Source organism: Notolabrus celidotus, chromosome 19, assembly GCF_009762535.1.
Source record: "Notolabrus celidotus isolate fNotCel1 chromosome 19, fNotCel1.pri, whole genome shotgun sequence".
Taxonomy (NCBI): domain Eukaryota; kingdom Metazoa; phylum Chordata; class Actinopteri; order Labriformes; family Labridae; genus Notolabrus; species Notolabrus celidotus.
The window spans coordinates 22,634,351-22,657,672 of record NC_048290.1 but is presented as its reverse complement, the minus strand read 5'-3'; the positions used below and the strand labels follow the sequence as shown (position 1 = coordinate 22,657,672).

The following is a 23,322-nucleotide window of genomic DNA, read 5'->3' as shown; positions in this document are numbered from 1 at the left end:
GACACACCCCTGCTCTGCTGCACCTTTGCTCTTCTTTCCTCAAGTTATTCTCTTTAAGCATACTTTATTTGGAAGCTTCAAGGGAGGCCTTGGACTACAAAATAAAAGTCACGTTGTTTCACTTTGACTGAGAGGCCTGTAGACTGTAAATGTTAACCAGTGTGAGCACATACATGAAAGCAGTGCTCCAAGTGTCAGTGTTTGTGGCAGAGAAGAAGAGCAAGTGGCTACATCTGTGCTCTGCCTCGAGCTCAGACGCTTTACTGCCCTGTTACACTCTGACATTTGGAAACCTGCCGTGACTCACTCAGTCGAGGGAAGAAGAGGCCAAATCGCAGCGGGACTGGTAGATCAGTGCTCCAAGCAAGGAAGATCCCTGAAAGATAGAGAGTATTTTATATAATCATGTAAACAAGAAGCAGACTTATCTTTGTGACCTTCACAGACATTAAATTTGGCCTTTCTTGCATCTTTACATGTCTTCTTTTTTTCCTCTCTATTTCTTTTTTGCTGTATCTGAAAATTTGTGGTGTTATCAACCAGATGGTAACCGCCCCACTGATGTGCTAATAGTATCCCCTGCTGGCAAAAGAGGGAACACTTCACACAAGACCAGATGGGGATAAGAGTGTTCTCCTGTGCAGTACATCGCTGTTTTTAAAGAATGATCATAAAATGTTTTAAAGACATCTGATTAGGATAACGAGGGTTAAAAGTAATATTATGATCAAATTAAGATGAAAATCTGTGGAAAATTAGGCCACAAACTTGCCCTCAGAGACTGTGGGTGTAGTAATTAAATGTTACCCCACCAGAGGTCACCACTACTTTATTTTCAAAAGCATAACTTCTTTTATCTAATCTCAAGAGATCACTCCGAATCATCAAATGTTCATTGAAAAATGAAGACAGGTTCTTTGTAAAACAAACAAACAAAGAAAGAAAAATGACAGACAAATCACTCTAATTGAGTTCAGGTAAAACAGCAACAATCAATAGAAATACACAAACCTAATATAGCTCAAACCCAGCAGTTCTGATCAATGCAAATACTCAGCTCATCATTCATACTGACTGTAGACCTTGAGTTTCATCCATAGTCCAAAACCAAGCTGTCAGCATACTCTACGCATATAATGCAATTTTGTGGATGCTGTCAGTCACCATTCATAATTCTTATAGACAGAAGAATAGATCCCCGTCTCCTGTATGATCCCCATGAACAACCTCCATCCCATCCTTTTCTGTAAACATTCTGGTTTCCATGGTAACCCGGAGAAGAGATCTACAGAGCAAACACTGCAGCAGGAAGGAGGAAAGTGTTGAACAACGAGGTGTGAGATGAGGGGAGCAGAGCAGGTAGCAGTTTGCAGCTAGGGTTCAGATTATCATTCTTTTTAATTATCAGGGGGTTTATGATGTCTTGTAAGAATGCCCGCAATTTTGATTTTCTCTCAAGTTGTTATGCGATGGGATGGGTGCATTTCAAAGATTATCATAATGATTTATATTTCTATTAAGAAAAACACAACATTTTCACTTTTACGAATGAACAGTGGTGTACTCAGGCTATTTTGAGGGGCAGGGGGGAAAACAAAGAGAAAAGGGCATCTCCTTTTAAAATATGAGCAGCTAATACTGAATTCCTGCATTCTGGTGAATATTTTTGTGGCCAATTGTGTTGGAAATTGAATTATGAAAAAGGAAAACACAACACTATAGATTTCTATTATTGACTGTATTACATAATTAACATAACATGACATAATGAACTACATGGGTATCCAGAGTGTACTTCTTTATGTTTAATACATGTGAGGGGCCTCCAGAGGGCAATTTTGCTACATTTTTTTTTACATTTGAGAGGCATCCAGAAGGCACTTCTTTTGTTTTTACTTTTTATACATTTGAGAGGCATCCAGAGGGCCATTTAAAAAAAAAATGTTTACATCGGTGGGGTATCTAGAGGGTACTTTTTCATGCATTGTCCATTGAAAGGGCAACAGAGAAGGCACTATTTTTGCGTTTAATACATTTAATGGCATAAACAGGGCACTTTTTGCGTTTTTTACATGAGAGAGGCATCTAGATGGTACTTCTTTGTGAATTTCCACTGAAAGGGCACCAGAGAAGGCACTGTTTTTGCGGGGGTTTTTTTCATTTAAGGGGCCTCAAGAGGGCACTTTTATTTTTTTACAATTTACACATTTGAGAGGCATCCAGACAGAACTTTTTTAAATGTATTTTACATTTTAGGGGCATCGAGAGGGCACTTTACAGTTAATAAATTTGAGGGCCAAGCAGAGGGCACTTTACGTTTTCCCCATTTTAGGGGCATCTAGACTAGAGGACACTTTTTTTTTAACGCTTTTTACATAGATGGGGCATCTAGAGGTTACTTTTTCATTCATTTTCCACTGAAAGGGCACAAGAGAAGGCACTTTTTTGCGTTTTATACGTTTAAGGGGCACCTAGAGGGCACTTTTTTGTGTTTTATACATGCAAGAGGCATCTAGATGATACTTTTTCATGCATTTTCCACTGAGAGGGCACCAGAGTAGGCTATTTTTTAATGTTTTACCTTTTATCAAACCTAAAAACATGAACCTAAATGCTTCAAGTAAGCTGTTTTCAGAAAAAGAACGGATAAAATAGCTACGAGAAAAAGGAGATTAAAAAAATTTAAAATATACCTTGGTGTAAACTTTCCTACATAGCATGGGTAGTGGTTTAAAGTTTCACAACTCTTATCAAAATAAAAATGATATCAAATATGAAGTCGGAGGTTTTCAAAGGTGACGTGATCGGTCACGAGCTCCCTCGAATACAGTCTGAAGCATGCGTGCGCACACGCTGATGCAAAGGTACCTAAACTTCTAAAGCAGAATCTTGAATTATTCACAGTCCAGGTCCACTTAGTTTGAAATGACGTAGTTCACTGAACAGCCGTCTCAAGGGCAGGAGGGGCAGACTAATGGGTGAAAGAAAAGAAGTTCCTGGAAACAGGAGTGAGGCTGGACGCTGTCGTTCAAAGTGAGAGATTCCTCTTGACTCCTCTGCTCAGCTGTGCACCCATCACTAACTCCCCGAGAGAAACCAACAGGGCAGAAGATCTCCCGGTCTGATCCAGACTGTATTTACGGATCGGTGGACAGAATGAGCCATTGACAGTTTAGGAGTGGTGTTGGTGACGGCAAAAGTAGGTGAGTGAACTTTTACTTCGTGTGGTCTCTTAAGGACAGTGTTTAGATATTCAAAACAGATTAAAGCAGACGTATAAGGACTCAAGTGAGAATACTGATGTCTACTACAAAGAAACCTGATTTGTAGACTATTGCCTAAATTCTAATATTGAGACACCAGAACATAAAATAAGTGTACTGCCTTATGACCTTCCTACATTTTTTTGCATGTATATGTTTGTAAACCTGATTTTTTTAATCATTACTTAAAATTAGCCTATAATCTTAAACTATGGTGCACAGTTGGTACTGGTTGAGAGTGCTTCAACAAGTTTTAGGTCCAAAGTACAGGCTGTGTGTTGTTGGTCTAATATTAAATTTGGTAACACTTTCTGTGATGCCCATGCATTCATAATGCCTTACTCATGCAAGCTTATAATGTGTTTCTTGTGCACTACACCAACAGACATAAAATCATCATAGATCATAGATGTTACTGTGAAGCTGAAGTGTTTGTGGATGCCACTATTGAACTTGGCTGTTGGAGCTTTTAATGCATTATTAATACCTTTAGGCACCTCAACTATCAGCTGTAATAAGGACTCATAGCTCATGAAGTGTCAAAAGTAATCACTGTGTGTATATTTATTATATATATTAAGTTATAATATAACATTTCAGTGTTTGTGTTATGTTTGATGTAATGTATAGACATGCAGATAAAACCTAATCTTTGCTGCAAGACAGACAGGACTCAGAGTGTAATTATAAATCATGAAATTGCATTATAACACTATATGATGACATTAAAAAAGGTATCTGTTGTTTTACCCCTGTATTTGTGTTTTTTTTTTTAAATCATTTTTAGGTATAACAAGTGAACCTCCGTACTCCTGTTTAAAGCTCACCTAACAAACTGCAACAACTTGTATCCACTTCCTCATGAGCTCAGAGCCGCCGATCAATCTGATCAATCTGCTTTCAACATGAGTGGACAGGGCTGTCAGCTCCTGGTGTCCCCATCATTGAACATGATTAGAGGATACCAGCCCCAGTCCATCAGGATGCCCATGACTTCCCCACAGCAGGCCAGTCTCAGTCCCTCCTCAGGCATGGAGAAGGTGAAAAAAGGGGCCCTCCACCCCTACACTTCTGAGAAACAAGGTGGAGGCCATGTCCTCCTTCCTGCCTTGTGCCTGCGCAGACAGGTGTTGACCAATGGGAAAAATCCAAATGTGCAGACTGCATCTTCACACCACCAAGTGCCTGCTATTCATCCTCCAACCACAGCCGGGACCACTAACATACAGACGGGACTCTGTTCCTCTAGAAACAGCTTCAAAGGTAAAAAAAAAAAAAAAGGCTGGAATAGTTGAATCAGCCCATGATTTGGCAGCAAAATACAAATTTAGTGGATGAGAAAAGACAACCTCTTTTGACTCCACATATGGGACAATTCTCTTGTTCTTGTTATCTAAAAGCCAGAGTTAAGGAAATGGTGATCAAGCAATAAATGGGTAAAACTGTATTCACATTTCACTTATCTTGATGTTATTAAGGTTGGATGCTCCAACAATTTGCACAACTATTTTTGGTAAGCTTGTAGCATTTCATAAATAGGCATCTATGTTTAAAATAGATGTTTGAATTTGTAACTTTACTGTCCAGAAGAGTTTGGAATAACGAGCAGATTGTACAAGCACATATCCCATACAACAATAAGTCTATCAGACTGATGTTGTATGCTTATCCACTTTACCACTGATTCAGTCTTCATAACCTTGCTGTCTCATGCCACACGTCTTACCTTATTTATTGAGAATTAACCGAGCATAAAACTTTTCTGCAGAGAAAAAGTGGGAGGAGGTGAAATGCTCATTAGTGATTAACAGAGCAGAAAGTGAGTCTGGCCCGCTCAGGTTAGACAGTGAAAGTCCACAATGAACAGAGTAAACTTTAGTTCAAGCAGACTAAACATGATGAATCGGAATTTCATGAGGGTCTTTTAAAAATCTTTTAAAGATGCTTGTGTGATATAAAGATGCAATGAGATAGCACTGAGGGGTACTCAAGCATATTAGGGCAAAACATGAACAATGTCTACGCTAAGACAAGGTAAGGCAATGAGGAAGTCCTGTGTTGTTTGGTACATGGTTTACAGCCAAAAGAGGTGACTGTAGCAATTAAGACTCAACAAGGAAAGAGGTAATGTTTGGCTCTCTAGTCCTCCTTGTAGGACATATTTAGAAGGAAAACCTGTGACACTATCTGTGTTTGGAAAGTACCCAATCATACACAGTCTTATATGGGTGGAAAGTGCACCTCTGTTTGAAAAAGACGCTTCCAGAACGTGCTTGATTTTGTTGTTTTGTACCAGAACTGTCCAAAATGTTACAGCATTTCAGATACACAGAAATAACCAGTAAAGACTCATGCATTGTGTAATATCAGTGATCCAGATAAAGAGTTAGCTACAATTGGAATAAACAATGTCTGGATATGACAGCCATCCAATTCAGTGATACTAAGACATTAACACAAGCATCTGATCTGTGGTGATATATTGATGGTGGATAAAAGTTGTTGCTCTTATGGATTCTTTGGGCTTGTTTCCTTGTTGTTCCTGCAGGTTGCTCTGTTTCCCACCCTGCAATGGAGGTATTTGGTCAGCCAGCTGCTCCCAACCTGACAGTGACCAGCAGCCCCATGACAGTTGCCCCAGTGCAGCGGTATACAGCAGGGCCTGCAGTGCCACATCCTCCCTCACATCCACATGGTGTGCAGATTCCCCACACTGAAGCCAGGTAGAAAAAATCTGTATAAACATGTGATGATTTGCTAACTTAATCTTAAGTGATGCTAAAGAGGATAACAACAATGTGTTTCAGGTTGTTGCTATCCAGAGAGTCTCTGGCATCCACCACCCTCAGTCTGTTTGATACACAGTCAGTGTTTAGTGGCAGACATGACTGGCCGTATGGCTACCGTGCGCTCCCTCCAGTGAGTCTAGCACCTGCCAGCGAGGGAGGAGAGCAGATCACTTTCTCCCCTGGTACAGCCATGTCAGGCACCACCGCCTCTGGTGGCACGAGCACCTCTGCCTCACTGCCCTCGTACCTCTTTGCATGTGACGCCGGAAGCCCGAGGCAGTCCCGCGCTAAGAAGAGAGCTCTCTCCATGTCCCCATTGTCAGATGTCATGGGCATTGATTTCAACTCCATCATACGCACCTCACCTACCTCCCTTGTGGCATATATCAATGGTCCCCGCAGCTCTCCAGCGTCCTACCCTACTCTCTCACCTGTCCTGTCTGATAGTTATGGTCACTTCCTGGGTGTGAGAGGCAGCTGCATCCCCCACACTCACCCTTACAGCGTGCCAGACTCATCGCAGGCTCTGGCCCCGCACGGAGAAGGTGGTCGTATGCAGTTGCTCGAAGATGGAGGGGGTCTAGAGAGCCAGATGGCAAACATGGTGGTGGAGCAGCAGTGCCTCCCAGAGGAAGGAGGGGCACTGGAGAACACTTTACAAAGCTTCAGCCAAACGACCAACAATCTGCTGTCAGCTCTGGAGCTACAGCCAGCCATGTTGACTACTATCCAAGAAGCTTCAACTCCACAGGGGCCTCCACCACCCTACCACTCACACCAGCACATCAACCTCACTAGACGTCACTGTAAATTAAAGCTGCCTTCTCAAGACCCTCTCACGCACGCCCCCATGGTTCCTCCCAGGTATGGCTTAAGCTTTTTACCACAGGTCCCAATGCTGGAGGAGGAAGAAGGAGAGCTGGAGGACTATGGAGCCCACTGCTGCAGCTGGTTGAACTGCAGTGCAGTGTTCGAGCAAAAGGAGGAGCTGGTAAAGCACATAGAGAAACTACATGTGGACCAGAGGAAGGCAGAGGACTTCACGTGCTACTGGGTGGGCTGTCCACGCAACTTCAAGCCATTTAATGCCCGATACAAGCTTCTTATCCACATGAGGGTCCATTCAGGAGAGAAACCCAACAAGTGCACGGTACACCACGTACAACACAGCCTTGTCTTTTCTTGTGCTACAAAAAGCTTTACTTTATATTCATACTGTATATATATTCTTCTTAGACAGGAGATTGTCCTCTTCTAATGATACACTTTTACCCATTTATGAGAATGCTGAATTGATGCAGTCAAAGCAGGAAAATGATGAATGTCAGGGTCCCACTGAGTTCAATTCTCAGTGTTGCATTCAAAGCCACAGTATCTATTTGAAAGCTTCGAGCCTCAGGCTGCTGGAAAAAAAGTCCCTTTCAGGACAAATACCTTCATGTGCTCTGTGTTTACCGCCAAGGTTTGGATCAAAAATATAGCCTCTCTCTCCTCTTACCGTTAGTTGTGGGGTAATTAGCAAAGCTCTTTGATAATTGACATGGGAGTTAACTCAATTATGTAGTTATTAAATCAGCACAATGGATGCCTAGCACTTCAGATCTGGCCTGGCACCATGGCTCTCCAGTAGCTACTGAGCCTGTCAGCAGGAGGAGGTTTTGCCAGGCCACTGTCTGACAAACTTGGCTGTCGTTCTGGGAAGGTGATGCCCCGTAGTCTGGCCCTCTGCAGGTCTGCATCTGAGACCAAAGAGTTGGCATTTGTCCACAAGCCTGATTATTGATGAACTAATAGTTTGTCCTGGATTGATGATGTAGTTCATTTAGATGTGTTGCATTCAATAATGCCTCTAAAGTTTGGTTATTTGATTTTGGTGTTGCGTGAGTCTGTAATAAGACAAGGCGATTAAGCTATATTTTGTAAGCTTCTGTCCTTCAACACTGTTTTGGGCTGGCAGCACTCACAAGCTCGTGAGAGCGCCTCTCACCAACACGTACTGTCGGGGTATAAAAGTTGTTCCGCTGCAATTTAGCTTCCCTTAGTGACCGTTAAGTCTCTTTTAAATGTTTTGTATGATTTATATTTGCTTTTATTCAATGACATTTACAAAGAAGGCGTAAAAACGTTGATAGAATAGATTGCATAGCATTAGCAGTAGCTCTTAACCTTGAAATTCAACCTAAAAAAACAAGTGTGGTTAGCTTCTCTTCTGAACAGATTTTTGTAACTGCTGTTGACAAAGTTGTTACCAGAGGTCCCGCCCCTTCTTGATTTTGATTGGGCAGTGATGGAGAAGTAAGCGTGGTTGAAGATTTGAACTATTTTTAGCTTAGAGCCATGTGAGCGCAACAACAAAAACACTTGACACTGCTTGCGTTTTTGCGCAAAGGACACCAAGCTCTGAAGATCCTAAACTGCTATGGTTTTGAACAAGCGGCAACCTCCGGTCTAAAACTATGAGGCCAATGCGGAAGTGTAGTACATCGAGGATCCGCTTGAGGCTGGCTCCGGAAGTACCGGAAACCACTTACACACCAATTCAAAGAAGACGATCTTTACAGCAGAAATAAACATGTTTACAACCTGGTACAAAAGACGAGTGTAGTCTGGATGTCTCGATCGGCAAACACTGTACAGGGTTTTTTTTTCTAACGCGGCAATTTCGAAGATATTGAGATTACGAGTCTTCCAACGAGAGGCACATCTGACTTGATTGACAGGCGGGAACACTGTAGCTGTTGGCCTCAAAACAGCGCTTCAGATACAGATGGGTGATATCATGTCCATATTTTATACAGTTTATGGTTTTGAATAGAGCATAGGCACTGCCTCTGCCAAATCCCATGCCAATGTATCATGTAGTTGGTCAAATATTCAACTAAAAGCAAGAAAACTCAACTGGCTGATGGCACAAGAAGTAAAGCCAGAAATTAAAAGGATTCAAAGGGAACATTACTTCAGTGTACACACTTTCAATGCATCAGTGTAATGGTGGTTGAGACATATTGAGTGAGGACCAGTAGTGGACCAAACAACTGACAGACTAGCATGTTCATCAGTTTATCCATTAGCAGGGCACAAAATTATATATGGATTGCACACAACCCTTAACTCCCCACCATGTCACTCCCAGGGTGAAAATACTTGAGACTCAGATGAGGAATTGACAAACCACAGGCCAAACGTTCTTCATGCCGCTGCTTTCAACAAGTCAATTATTAACCGCGTGCATACCTGCAGTCGACCTTTTGTACTAAAATACTCACTTATTAGTTGAAGTCTGCTCTGTTGCCATGGGGCTGAAAATGCTGGATAGGTCTGTGTTCCAGTTCATCCTTTTTTTATAATAGAAAATAATATACTATAGAAAGTGTTCACAAAGTAATGTCAAAAACATAAGAGGATTCAAAGTGGCACTTAGCCTGTTAACAGCCTATTTAAAGTACAAGATCATTTTAATGACAAAAAGGGGACAATCTCGTTGGAATTGAAATGTTTCTCTCTTAGGCGAACATTTCCTTAGATCTCAGCATGAGTCAGTGTGGTTACTCTAACTTCCTCTGAGATTTTGATGTAATGCTGAAACAAAAAGATTACCAGAGTTGAAAAGTCTGAATGCCACAGAAAGATTATGATAGGTAAAGTACATAAATAATGGGAAGCTACCTCAATATACTGGAGCCAATCTTTCAGATAACACCACGCTCCGAGGTGTTGGGTGTTTCTTCAGAAATGATTGGCAGGTGAATAAACGGAAGCGTGATAAATTCAGTGCGAGCGGGCAGCAGAACAATGCAGTAGCTCTAGTGTTACACTGAGAACACGTAGGGCATGCCTGGGCTTGTACCTGCCATCTCGCAATCTGTTTAATGATGATTTAAGTGTTTGCTAGCATATCCTTGACCCTCAAGTGTGTTTGCATCTGTCACTTTGAGATATATAGGTGAGGTTTAATAAAGCACGTGCTCAAAACTCAAACAAGAGACAAACAAGGACATTGCTTGCTTATTGCAATTGTTAGCTTGTATATAGTGGCTAGCTTCTTCTTCCACCAACACACCAACAAACCATTACTGATAGTCTACAGCTAAAATGTAATTAATTTAAGATTTATAACTGAGTAAAATGTGTTTTAGCTTATGTTGTTCTACATGAACATGAAATAGAATAGAATAGAATAGAATGTACTTTATTAAATTCAGGTGTCTGGCAGATCAAATTATAAAAATCACATAAAACAAACAATGTACAGTTTATATTGTGTAAAAGAAAAAAAAATCAACATCAGCAGCTTGTCATCCAAGCCTTGCTAGTGATATTGCTAAGTCATCAAGTTTGATAACGTTTCAGGTGTCATCTTAACAATTGTTTGTTGGGAACTTACTTTTTTTTGTGGTACTGGAAATTATGCATCAGCACCATAGACTGTATAAATAATGGACGTAGTACCCGTGAAGTCATTTCTCTGTTTCTGAAGCGCTGTTTTGAAGCCAATTGTCGGCAGGAACCATATTGAATATGCTGAAGTCAACCTAACTTCTATCGAGGTAAAGAGGCGGGCTTTGAGCTTCCTAGCCAACAGCTACAGTGTTCCCGCCTGTCAAGTCAGCTGTGCCTCTCATAATGGAAAACTTGTAATCTTAATATCTTCGAAACTGCCGTGTTATGAAAAAATGAATCCCCTGTACAGTGTGTGCCGAGAAATGAGCTATCCAGGCAACACACCTCTTTAGTACCAGGCTGTAAACATGTTTATTTCTGCTGTAAAGATCATCTTTTGAATTTGTGTGTATGGGGTTTCTGGTACTTCCGGAGCCAGCCTCAAGCGGATATTCGAGAGACTGCAGTTAATAACACTTCTGCATTGGCTTCAACTCTCACAGCCGGAAGTTGCTGCTTGATCAGTACCTGTAATATTCATACTATTATTACAGCATAGCGTAGCATTGTTTGTGCCAGAAATCTACGTATTTAAAAAACTTTAAAAATGTAGGAGTCAAGCTTCTAACCAGCAGCTTATACTTTTCAATTAATTGAAGATGTATTTGTGTTATTTCGTTTTCCATAAAAACGTTGGCACTTACCCCACATTCTGAGTATTTCTCATATGATATACTTGCAGGAATTTATAAGTCAGACAGGGACTAAGAAGCTAAAAATATTCAGTGCGAGGGAACAGGTGAAAGAAAAAGAGCAAAGGGGGTAGAAATATCACTAGTGGAGTCCAGAGTGAGCTGACCTCGGAGTAGGACTGGGCACAGCACAGACGCTGCTGGCACAGGCCACAGCTGTCATTGTTCAGCCAGGGCATGAGTACCTGCCAGGACCTGTCAGGAGCTGGCTGTAACACTGATCTACACTGAGGAGCCGTGCTGCTTTCTTTTCACAGACCAAACGTCCCTCGCGACATAGTAAAAAGCCCTCAGTGCTTTATGAGAGCTTCATGAGACAGACAGAGAGAGAGTTACACAGTTACACAGCTCTGGCTGGTTCTCCAGGCTTGGCAGCAGCTTTATACCGCTTCTTGCTTGTCTGTTCACTTTGGTTCTGAGGGACTATTTATCTCTGTCTGGCCTGTTTTCTTGTGGTACTATAACTCAGTAGTCTGTTGTTATTTTTTTTACAAACTATATTTAGGTTGAGAGTATTAAAGAGTTACCTACTGAGGCTTATTTCTCATTTATCTCAACTTAACTGGTTTCCAGTTTACTCTTTTTGCCACATTCAGTGCTGGTCATGCTTGATGTAAGCAGAAAAAAGGTGTTAAACAAACATTTTAAAAACAGCTTTACTGCAGAGGAGAGGTTACTAAAAGTTATTTTAAAGAGTAGATTTTTTCCACAGGCTAATTGTAGTTTATGATAAATTGATACCAGAGAAAAGCTGTTGAGAAACACAGGAAAGCATGTCCATATGGAATGTCAGAGGAATGTTATAAGTGAACTATTAATGGGAAGAAGAAAAAAAACATTTTAATTTTGGCTTTCTGAGTGATTACTGAGAGGTAATGGTATGTGAGGAATCTTGTCTTGATAGAAAAAATAACATAACTGGACGTGGTTTGAGTGTTTTCTCCATCAGGCTGAGTAAGGACATTCCAAACCCCCTGCAAACAGGAAGGGGGAGAGTAGATTCCCGTCACTACAGAAGAAAAGTGTTAAAGGGTCACATATTTTAGGGGTGAAGTCACTGTGGTCGCATGATACTGCAAAAAAAAAAGCTGCTGCTGGTTTGCCTTCCCGGATTAGTAGCTGGTTTATTGGCATCAGTATTAAGTGCAAGGCTTGGTTGTGATACTTTTACAGGTATGAATAATCATTTATTTTTAGCATTAGGTTTGCTGGAATTGTTTAAAATGACTTCCTCTAACAGTGGTAATGTCTTTTTTTGTGAAAACTGCTGTCAAGGTGATCCAAAAAGCAAGGTTGAAAACACATATCACAACAAAATGATGTGTGTCCAAACACTGACCCCTGCTGGTTACAAACACAATCATCAGAAATGTGTCACCTGAAAAAAAAAAATCCATATTTATGTTCAGGTATGTTCTTTTAAGGTTTTAAACAGAGTTCAAAAGAGTAGGTTAAAAAAAAAAACCTCAGCAATCCTTAACAGTGAAGCCTTTCTCATTGTTTTGGGAAAAAACGATTCCTAATAGTACATAAAACACTCAAAGAAATAAGAAAATAAGCGGGACCTCTCCATATCATTTTGCTTTCATAATTCTTTAGGTTTAACTTGCCATCAAATAAAAGTTCTTGCCCATAACCTTGAAACTACTACAGCTGTGAGAGCTGCGAGACAACTCATCTATGCGACAGTTTAAACCATATGACCGTACATTTTCCATTTAAAAGGTTTTCATATAATTTTCTTGTTCAGTCCCACCCACACGCTGAGGTCAGCATGCCTTTATCTGCAGTGACAGCCCACAAGCTCATAGCCTCAGGTGCCACATCAGGTTAGAGACGCACGTTGGGCTTGTATAGTTGAATGTACTGGATACACCAACATCCAAAAGATAACTCAAAAGTAATGACCCCAAGGCAACCTGATGCATGGATTACAACTTTACCTGTTTTTTTTTTTTTTTTTTGTGATCACAGTTCGAGAGCTGCAAGAAAGCTTTCTCTCGGCTAGAAAACCTGAAGATCCACCTGCGCAGCCACACAGGGGAGAAGCCCTACCTGTGTCAGCACCCAGGATGTCACAAGGCCTTCAGCAACTCCAGTGATAGAGCCAAACACCAGCGAACACACCTGGAAACAGTGAGTGGCAGCCTTACACTGTGACACATACATTCATGCTTGGCGTTTTAAAGTATGAGAATAAGTCTTGTGTGTGGTTTTACAGAAGCCGTATACATGCCAGGTGCCGGGCTGTGCAAAGCGTTACACTGACCCCAGCTCCTTGAGGAAACACGTGAAATCCCACTCGACTAAAGAACGACAGTTACGGAAGAAGGTACATTGAGTTTATCTGCAACACAATCGATCATTTTTACTTTTTCTCCTTGCAGGGAAAAAAACCTTGAGAGGTGTGCAACAAAACTAACACACACTTTTTCAGCTGAATATTTCTGCTTGTAAATTAATCTGATTTTAAAAGACTCATGCATCACTGAGATTTTGCAGTCATGAACACCTTTCCCCAGGTACACTTTTGACACCATCACTTCCTTAAAATACAAAGGCAATCTATGCCCTCATTTCTAAAGTGTCAATGAATGTATTTAACTTGTACACAGTATCTGACTGTCCTGTATATAATGAGGATGTACCATTCTGCTGGGTTACATATTGCAATGTGGCTGTTGAAAGAAAAATGACCACACTTTAGCTTTCAGTGTTTTACATGCATGCAGTCAGATATAAATATCCAACAAGTGGTCTTGTCAGACAGAGTTAGGTTACACTAGCATACATATAATTACACTGTTTGTCATGTCTGCCCTGTTTTAACCTCTTTAATTATACATTCAGAGCTACAACATGTCAGATTTTCACCGTGTGGTGCTGCATTGTCATTAAGATTGTTGCATGTGTGTGAGATGTATGATCTGTAGGTTTTGCTGAGGATGGTGTCACCATAGATACAGACAAAGAATGTGAGAAGTTACAAAAAAAGTGACATTCTACAGTCTCCCACATGAATAACATATTTCATCTAACTCTAAATAAATATAATTTAATTTCCAGATGCAGTGCATGGTATTTTTGCTTCTTATCAAGACCTCTGCAGAATCCCAGCTTGTGTACTCTATAACACCCACCTACACATGCATCCAGTTGCTAGTTCTTTAACCGTCAAGCTCAGTGTTTAATATTATCTATAACTTAATATATTCTGGTATAGTCATGTTCAATTAAGTTACACTTTATTATCTCTCTAATGGTTTGTTGAAGGCAGATTCTTATGATTGATACAAATGACATACACCTGCAGAAGGGATTCAGTAAACACATGATGGGTTTAACTAAATAATGAAGACAAGATTGGAACATATAGCTATTGTAGTTAAAAAATGTGGAAGCTGGAACAGCTGACTATGGGCATTTGAAATAAAAAAAGGTTATTGGATTAAGAGGGGTATGGCTGTAGCTCTTTATGAAGAACAGTGTTATCTCAAAGGCTGATTCCTGCCCCTAGTATTGAATTAATGTCATTTTAAAAGAGGACAGTTTAACTTATCAGGATGGTTCAATGAGACTGTAGATCGTCAATAAGATGTGGAAAGAAAGCGACAAAGCTATGTAACCAAAGTTACTGTTCAGATTCCCATATTCCCATCTAAGACATGCTAAATATGCGAAAATAATTTGCCTAAGTTAATAGAAAAAAAGACTCATATAATGTATGATCAGCTCTAACAATGAAGCCATTTTCACATCAAAAAACAATGAATCTAAGTTGTTTTTTTATCATTATATTAAAGGTATGAAAAAAACACAAATAAAAAAAAATCACCATTACATCAAAAAATCCAAAACACAAAAGACTTTTTCTTGGTTATTGAATGTTCCCTGCTGTTTATGTTCATGCTACATTTCTCCAGATGAAATCCACTGCTGGTGTGACCCAGGACACGCTGACAGACTGTTTAACCATCCACCCGCTACAGCCAAGTCTTTCTCCTCTGGCAAGGATAGACAGCAACTTGAACTCTTCCCCTGGTGCATCCCACGAGTCTTTCTGTGGTATGTTAAAGCCCTGGCTCTCTGCACTAAAAATGTCTTATGAAAATTAAGTAGATTCAAATATTTCCTGCTTTAACAAATATTCACAAAACAGGTTAAGGCTTATTCATTAGTTATAGGCTGTGGTGGACTGCCCTGAAGTGTCTGTCATCCCTGTTCCTCAGCTACTCCACAGGGACAAGACTCCTCCAGTAATCCTCACCTGGCTCTGTTGTGCTCCTTACAAGATAATTACAGGTACTGAGAGTCTTTGTGTTTTTGTATTGTGTTGCACAGTTCTATATGACATGATATGAAAAATGGTGACTCTTGTAAGTAATGAAAACCTATTTTATTAACTGTTAATGTATAAAATAAATAGAATTTGAAACACTAAGAAGTACAACAGTGTGCACTAACTGATCATACTGACACAGCTGCCATTTCCTCTGACCACATGCTCAAGGTGAAGAGCTGAATTGTTATTATATAATGTCTTACTGCTGTGTTCCAGGTTATAAGTAAGGTATCCTACAAATTACTATAATTTCACAGCTGCCTGATTGAAACCCGCCTGCCTCACATAAACTGTGAAAATCTGTTGATACTATAATTTAAAGTAACTGATTTGATTGCCTTTTAGCTAGGCTGTTAGACAAACAACAGCAAATGTTAGCATTCAGCCACTTATTAATCAGGCAGTGGGTGAAAGGAAATGTAAAAATATGACAGGAAGGCTGTAATTTCCTGGCTAAAAAATGTTAACTGAGTGCCAAATATTGCTAAGCTGACAGTAACTAACAGGGGAAATAAACTGCATTATTTGGATGTGAATTTCAAGTTCAGACCATAGACTGTATAAAATATGTACGTAGTATCCGTGATGTCACCCATCTGTTTCTGAAGAGCTGTTTTGAGGCCAGTTGGCGGCGGCAGCCATATTGCTGCTGTCGAGAGATTGTGAGGTAAAGAGGCAGGCTTTGAGCCTCCTCTCCAACAGCTACAGAGTTCCCGCCTGTCAATCAAGTCAGATCTCATGATGGACAACTCGTAATCTTAATGTCTTCTAAACTAAAACATTCACCCCCGTATAGTGTGTGCTGATCGAGAAATGAGCTATCCATACTACACTCGTCCTTTGTACCAGGCTGTAAACATGTTTATTTCTGCTGTAAAGATCGGCTTTTTTTAATTGGTGTGTATGTGGTTTCAGGTACTTCTGGAGCCAGCATTTTTTAGCACTTCCGCATTGGACTCACATTTTTAGACCGGAGGTTGGCGCTTGGTTCAGACAGCATATCTGAAAGTCTGTTAGCTACAGCGTATTTTAGTGTTGAACTAAAATGATAATACTATTGTTAGCCAGGACTGTATGTAACATGAAACAATAGAAAACCCTAACATTATTGGCCTACAATATATACGCTAGAAATCAGCTGAATGCCAACAATAGCTGTTGTTTTACAGAGGCTAGCAGACCAAATATGTTGGGTTACTTAAAAGAAATTGAATCCGGTCAATTCCAAGTTAATACAGCACTTCTGATAACCATTAGGTACACTCAAACAGCAGCTTAAGTTAGCATCCAGCCACTCACTAGCTAACATCACAGTTAGCTATAGAGCGGCAGATAGCTCATTAATTTTTTAAGTAGTGTTACACAGCACAAGGAAAGCCATAAATTCTTGTTTAATATCAGCTTGGGTAATGCTAACAGTAGGTGTTGTTTTAAAATGTGGCCCGATGTTACTCCAGAGTTTTATTATAATTTGTATTTACCTATTGCTTTATCAGGAAGCAGTAGATTGTATAAGATTTGTTGGGATAATTTGTCAACATTTATATGATTTACAACCTTAAATGCATTCGTACAACATTAAAACAGAATTTGACATTCACATTCTGAACGTGAAGTCTTGTTAAATTGACTGCTGTGTGAATTTTGGGAATAAGAGTCAAAAGTTGGAGCGGTTAGCTTTTCTCAGCAAGCAAACTGTTTGTGTCTTTTGATTTTGTGTTCCCATTTGCACATTAAGAAGTCCTACAGAGACTGTTTTAAATTATTCACAAATCTTTTTCTCCCTTTTAATGACTTGAACCAACCTACTTAAACATTGGTTGCCATGGCTTCAGGTCTATAAGCTCATAATTAGAATTATTAGTGTAGAAGAAAGTGCTACTTTGTACCCTGCTCAGGAGATTTTTTTTGAATTTATTTTCCCGTTCATTTGGGTTGGTGCTATTGGTTGCATGAGACTTTACAGGTTGGGGATGGCCAGCGACACATTTCCTTGGTCAACCCATAGAAAAACTTCCCTTCATCTATACACTTCAAAGCATGTGATGGAGTATTTCTGTCGTTCTGAGCAGCCAGATGCTCATGGCTCCTCACTGGCTTTGATTGTTCTTGAATCAGCGGTAGGCCAAAGCTTTCACTGTGGGATTCTGGATAGACAATTGGCCTCTGAAAGCAGACCTTGCTTTGCCTCATTGGTCTGGACTGCTTATATAAATGGATACTATAGCCACCGACAAGAGCAGCTGAGGAATTCAATAAGTGAATCATAAAATCTAAAAAATACCATTTAAAGTCCAGTGGGAGTAGAGAGACGCTGTAATTACTTTTTTTAGATGTTAAATCGATTGTGAAATCCTTGTTGCCATTTTCTGTACACTTCAGTGGGATTCCTTTGGGTTCCCATTCATTTGCAGCAAACATTGGCTACGTTTATAATCCTTGCAAACGTGTTGCTTGGCCAAACCTAACAGCAGGGGTGTGAGCTGCCATGATTGCTGAGACAATGTTTAAATATACAAGTTTAACCCTTTCATATTTTACAATTAGTTAAATACATTTGAGAGTAACATATCTAATGATGAAAAGATAAGGTTTAGACTCACTGTATGGTGTCTTGGTATGCCTGGAAGACTTTGAGAAAAATGATATTCATTTCAGTAAAAGAAGTTTCTAATTTTAGCTTATGACTCTAAAAAATGAAGCTGTCTTCACTCTTTGTTTGCATGATTAAAACAAATAATAACAATAATAAATGAGTGCATCATAAAATGCCTCCAGAGTGCCTCATTAGTAATTTATGCCAACTGTTTGACGAAGTAAATTGATGGTATACACAACTAAAACACTTGAGATTGTACATTCTCTTTGTTTATATGCGATCACTACTACAAAGACGGCTGTGAGAGACCTAAATGTTTATGTTGTTATCAGAATAAAACTTGTTTTGGAGCCAGATGTGAATGAAATGAATATAGTTGAATACCATGAGACAGCATACACAACTGCTTCACAAACACACAAGATAAAAATGATCAGCTTTGTTAAACTTCAAGAGCTCTGTGCACTTCCCTTGAGACAATTATGTACAATTCTTCATCAGTCTGATGAAAGGCATGTCTGCTCGAAACCGAAACATCACCAACTTGGTGATTTAAATTGTCTGGAACATTGGAGCCCTGCAGTGAGCAAGCAGTGCTTTTCTTTGTTTAGTTCAGTGACACTCTGACTCAACTCCGCACTTGTCCTCCTAGTTTTGGATGAGCTTGTTTCTTGACTTTTTTATAAACTTCTTATCTTAGGCAGTTAAGAGGATGATGCCCGTTTTCTTGGATATCTTTTATGTTTCTTAACTATTTGACAACCACAGTGAGGTGCTTAAAAAAGGAGGATAGCTTTTTAGAGTTTTTTTGCACATATGCAGACAGACAAGACAAGCTGTATTACATTATGTCTGATTCTGATGTACAGTGCACCTGTGGGATGTATTTCACCTCAGTATCCCTTCAATAACAGTATCTCTGTGAGGCATGCAGGATATTGCCATGATATATGGCAACAGAGTTAATATTTATATTTATATATACATATTTATATTTAAAATATATTTACCATCCCTAGAATAAAAATAGTTTTGTTTTTTATGATACTCATATTGTTACTTTTCTTAATTCCAAAAGCAAAATATTGAATTCAGTCTGAAATATTTCAGGTGTGTTGATCCTTCCCCTCACCAGCTTTTCTCCAGGGACCAGTGTGGGCCTTGCTCTTCCACCTGCCTCCCCCACCCTCCCATTGGGACATCCCTGCAGAACAACTGCATTCTAAAGCACCCCAGGCAGCCTCCTGATCTGGCAGATCACAATCAAGGTACTTATGGAGTTATCATGAGTGCATTCCTCTGTGTTTTCAAACAGATGTAAATACAGTGCTATGGTTTACAGTTTTTAGCTGAAGATTTAAATCCAATAGAGGCAAATATCTCTGAGGTTTAAAAACCTGTTCAAACATATTTTTGCACGTTAATCCTGCAAAATATCTTAGAAGTGTGCGGTAGGTGGCTGGTGATTTTCTAGTTTGACAGAATCGCACAGCTCCACTTGATGTAACTTTAAATAGATGTCACCTCTTTTACCCTCAGAGTCGACGGCCACATTGATGTTGAAAGTCTTCAGAAACGCACTATTGAGCTTTAACTGCTGAGCTAAAGACAAGGTTTTTAGCACAATTATTTCCTGCATATGACCTAATGTTCCTTTTAACTGAGCTGTATGATCTGAGGAGAAAGGGTATGGACTCTTGATTGACTTTTTATAACAAGGATAAAAAAGAGAAGCTCTCTCATTCATCCGGCAGAGCTTTCAGAGCAGATGAAGATGCTATATTCTACTCCACAATATGCTGGGATCACAGCACAGTCAAGCTCGAGTCACCTGATGCAAGATGATGCCTTTGGTGACAGGCTCGCTCCAGCAGTCAATAATCCCAATGGGGTGACTGCTTTACCAACAGCTCTTTCCTGTAACTCAGGTAATGAAAATCTGCTTTGACCGCAATTGCTCTAGGATGAGCAATTTTATTGCCATTGGATTTCTCAACTCCTGCTGTGCATACAAGCAACTATATATTTCTCTGCATGTTTTTGTGTCTGTATGTGTGTGTGGGTTCACCTGCAGGATTTCAAGTCCACAACAAAGCAGATGAAGAGGTGCATGGAGAAGATTTCTTCAGTGTGGTGGACCACAGCACAAGTCAGGACTCCTGCATCTATTCTGAGGGATGATTGTGTTTCTCTGTTCTGTTAAAGGTTAGAGTTAAATGATGAATAGAAATAACCCTTTGTATCCTACTTAAGCCAGCAGGTAGTTCCATAGCCGATCTAGCAAAAGTCTTAGGCTAAAAACACTTTCCACCAGAAGTACCAGGAACTTTTAGTCCAAAGACCTGTGTCAAGAGACTGAAAGTTTCATCCAGCTAAGTTTTTTTCCCTGTGTTTTCCCAGAAGTTCAAAGACCAGGGAAGATCAGGAAAATGTTTCTGCTGGCGTGTGATAAAAAACTAAATAAGCCAGGGGGAAAAAGAAAAAATATTTAAAAAGTTAAGAAAGCTTAAGAGATACAAAAGGCTGGAGAGTAAAACAGTTAAACCACTAATTAAAGAAAGCACATGAAGTAAACACCAAACAGACATATAATATTTAAAAACTCCTGAGAGAACAAGGATGTCAACAGACTCTGAAAGTGATGAGGCAAAAAACCTGTTGTGGTGCTTCTTGCTGAAATGTTTGCATTTTTCTCTTCATCATTAGTGGAAATTTTCAAATGGGGTCATAACAGCTAAGCACTGTTGTCAGATTTAAGAGGGCTTTAGATTTAACTGAGCCCTGGATAGTCTGGGGATCATATTTTAGTTGAAGAAATATTTTCAGTTTTCAAGCAAATAAAAATGTCTAGGTCAAAGCCTTTTTTTTTTAAAGTAGGCTTGTAGAAAGCGGGATAATGCACTGAAGCTGTTGTTAAAGAAGATTTGGGACATCAACAGGGTGAGATGAACCCCGAAACAAAGCTTAAGGTCATTGTCTCACCTGTTATTGACTACTCGACAGTGCAAGTGTCAGGAACTCAATCAATCAGCAGTACAAAGCCTACCCACAATATTCTTGTTCTGACAGAAAGCACTACCCCAAAATAGGAACCTTTTAGGTTACATGGAGTCCCCAGTATTATTATTATTATATAGATTCTGGTTCCTGCAGTGGAAATAGACCTCCACATTTCCAAATTCCTGGGTAAAGCTCCTGCTGTGGATATGGACAGAGTAACACTCCACAGTTCCTGGGGAAAGTTCCTGCGGTGGAAACAAAGCTTTAGATGCTGCAACCCAAGTTGAAATATAATTGAGGGAATCAACACTTTGGTTCTATGTCTTAATTTGATTTCTCCGTCTCTGGTCAACTCAATCTCTCTAAATCTTGTATCGAGCTCAACACTGTCTTCGGCCTCGATAACTAATACAGGGCGATGCCTGAGCCTAAAGGATTTTACTGTTTACTCTCTCAGTTTTCATTCTGTTGTCAATATCATGTAGCTATGTACTTCAAGTAGTTTCTTGTGAGGTTTTGTTCAGTACCCAATACTGCAATCAAAGTGGAGTATGCAAGAAATCATTCATTAAGGTTTTTCTTAGACCTTTTGTAACTATAGTAACAAGACATCCTTACCTTTTCAATGTAATGCTCATAGTCATAACATGTTGAATATAGAAATGTGCTATTGGGGCTCCTGGTCCTTGATCATGAGGCAGATTTGTGTCTCTGAACATGCCAGCGATTTAGTTTATCTACTGTAAATTACCCACACTTCACGTTGCAAGTGACCTTTTGTAAAAACAACGCAGCATGGTGGACTTTTATTTCCAACAGCAGTTTGCGATCTCATCTGCATAACCATAACACACCTGTATGTACAAAATAATGAGCTTCGTAAAGAACATGGTTGGTAGTAATGGTGGGATAAAAAAACAGTGCCTTAAACTCTTCCATGTATTTTGAATGCATCAAGTAAAATTTTTGAAAAATGTTGACTCATAATTGTTCTTATTTAAATGCTATCTTACTCAGATGTACAAAGTTTCATCAAACACTTTTGGGAAAGCTTATAAATCAATCTTTATTTCTATAGCGCTAAATCCCATCAAATGTTATCTCAAGACGCTCTAAAAACAGAGCAGGTCTTGACCATACTCTGGAGACAGGATACAATCTAGTCCCCTCTTACAGACAGGACTCAGTCTGATCTCATGTTAATCCACCATGAGCAGAGCACTTTGCAGCATTTAGTAAGTTACAGCGCCAAGGACAAACTTCCTTTAACAGGCAGAAACTTCGAGCAGAACCAGACTTGTGTTAGACATCTGCCTTGACCAAGTTGGCATTGGAAAGAGGAAGAGAGGGAGGTGAAGAGAGAGATGATAGTGACGAGACGGACAGTAGTTGTAGCAGCTTTATGGGTGCTTATTTGTAGGGCTCACCACATGGATCATTTAAGGTCTCAGCACCAATAATTGTAAAAATGCATGCACCTGTACTCATCAATGACACTCAACAGCTATCAGTTACACAAACTATACTCCAAGCTTTACAAAAAGAGGCAAGAAAAGTTGTTTATGCCTTTTAAACAGCCTGTTGTTTTTTGTCTAAAGAACAACACCAGTAACATATTTTTTGTTGCTGTGGAAATGCTTAAACAAATAGTTGGAGTGGATTTCTATATATGTGTCGTTGTTTGCAGCAACCTTGCACACTGTGACAATATGCCTATTTAATTACTTCAGTCAGTATCTGTGTATAGTCATTATCCCTATTAGTATTGAGAAAGCGAGACAAACTTAAAAGGCCCAACAAAGCAGCTACCTTGTCTAGGCGGTATAAATAACGGAGTGAAATTCCAGGGGCATGAGCTAACGTTCTGTAAACCACAGAAATAATTAGCAACCACTGCTGTGTACCTGAGAGGTATGTAAAAGCAGCAGGCACCAGACTTCACAGCAGTCTATTTTTCTTGTTTGAAATTGAAAGGACAAACTGTATTACTTGAAAATAATTCTTTTAGCAAAAGAGTGCCATGCTTCAGATGGGGGTTTCAGTAGTTGCCTAGCAACAACTACAGCTTTTCCAAAAGGCATCTGTTTAGTTCAGCTAACCAAAAAAAAAAAAAAGTGCTGTGCAGTGGACACAGGTGGTTGGTTAAGCTTTGTGTACAGTAGGAAGTCTCTTAACAATGCTGGCTTTGTTTGTTCAC

The 23,322-nt window shown here is 39.8% G+C and overlaps 1 protein-coding gene across 7 annotated transcripts in view; it reads left to right on the top strand.

Annotated features, from left to right (window-relative positions):
• The first annotated feature begins 2,850 nt into the window (after positions 1–2,850).
• The window catches only part of glis3 (GLIS family zinc finger 3), a 22,509-nt gene continuing 2,037 nt past the window's right edge, over positions 2,851–23,322 (top strand). For 2 of the 7 annotated variants that reach the window (XR_004635015.1, XM_034710246.1), the window contains exons 1-11: positions 2,851–3,203; positions 4,051–4,526; positions 5,812–5,986; positions 6,071–7,202; positions 13,159–13,320; positions 13,406–13,516; positions 15,108–15,249; positions 15,414–15,486; positions 19,236–19,393; positions 19,880–20,053; positions 20,200–20,330. Coding sequence is in view for 6 of the 7 variants with exons in the window: in XM_034710246.1 (XP_034566137.1) it covers positions 4,169–4,526; positions 5,812–5,986; positions 6,071–7,202; positions 13,159–13,320; positions 13,406–13,516; positions 15,108–15,249; positions 15,414–15,486; positions 19,236–19,393; positions 19,880–20,053; positions 20,200–20,306 (2,592 nt within the window). In the remaining variant the exon portion in view is untranslated. Of the gene's footprint in view, positions 3,204–4,050; positions 4,527–5,811; positions 5,987–6,070; positions 7,203–13,158; positions 13,321–13,405; positions 13,517–15,107; positions 15,250–15,413; positions 15,487–19,235; positions 19,394–19,664; positions 20,054–20,199; positions 22,104–23,322 lie in introns of those variants that run through there. The other 5 variants (XM_034710245.1, XM_034710244.1, XM_034710247.1 and 2 more) reach the window with 5 other exon arrangements.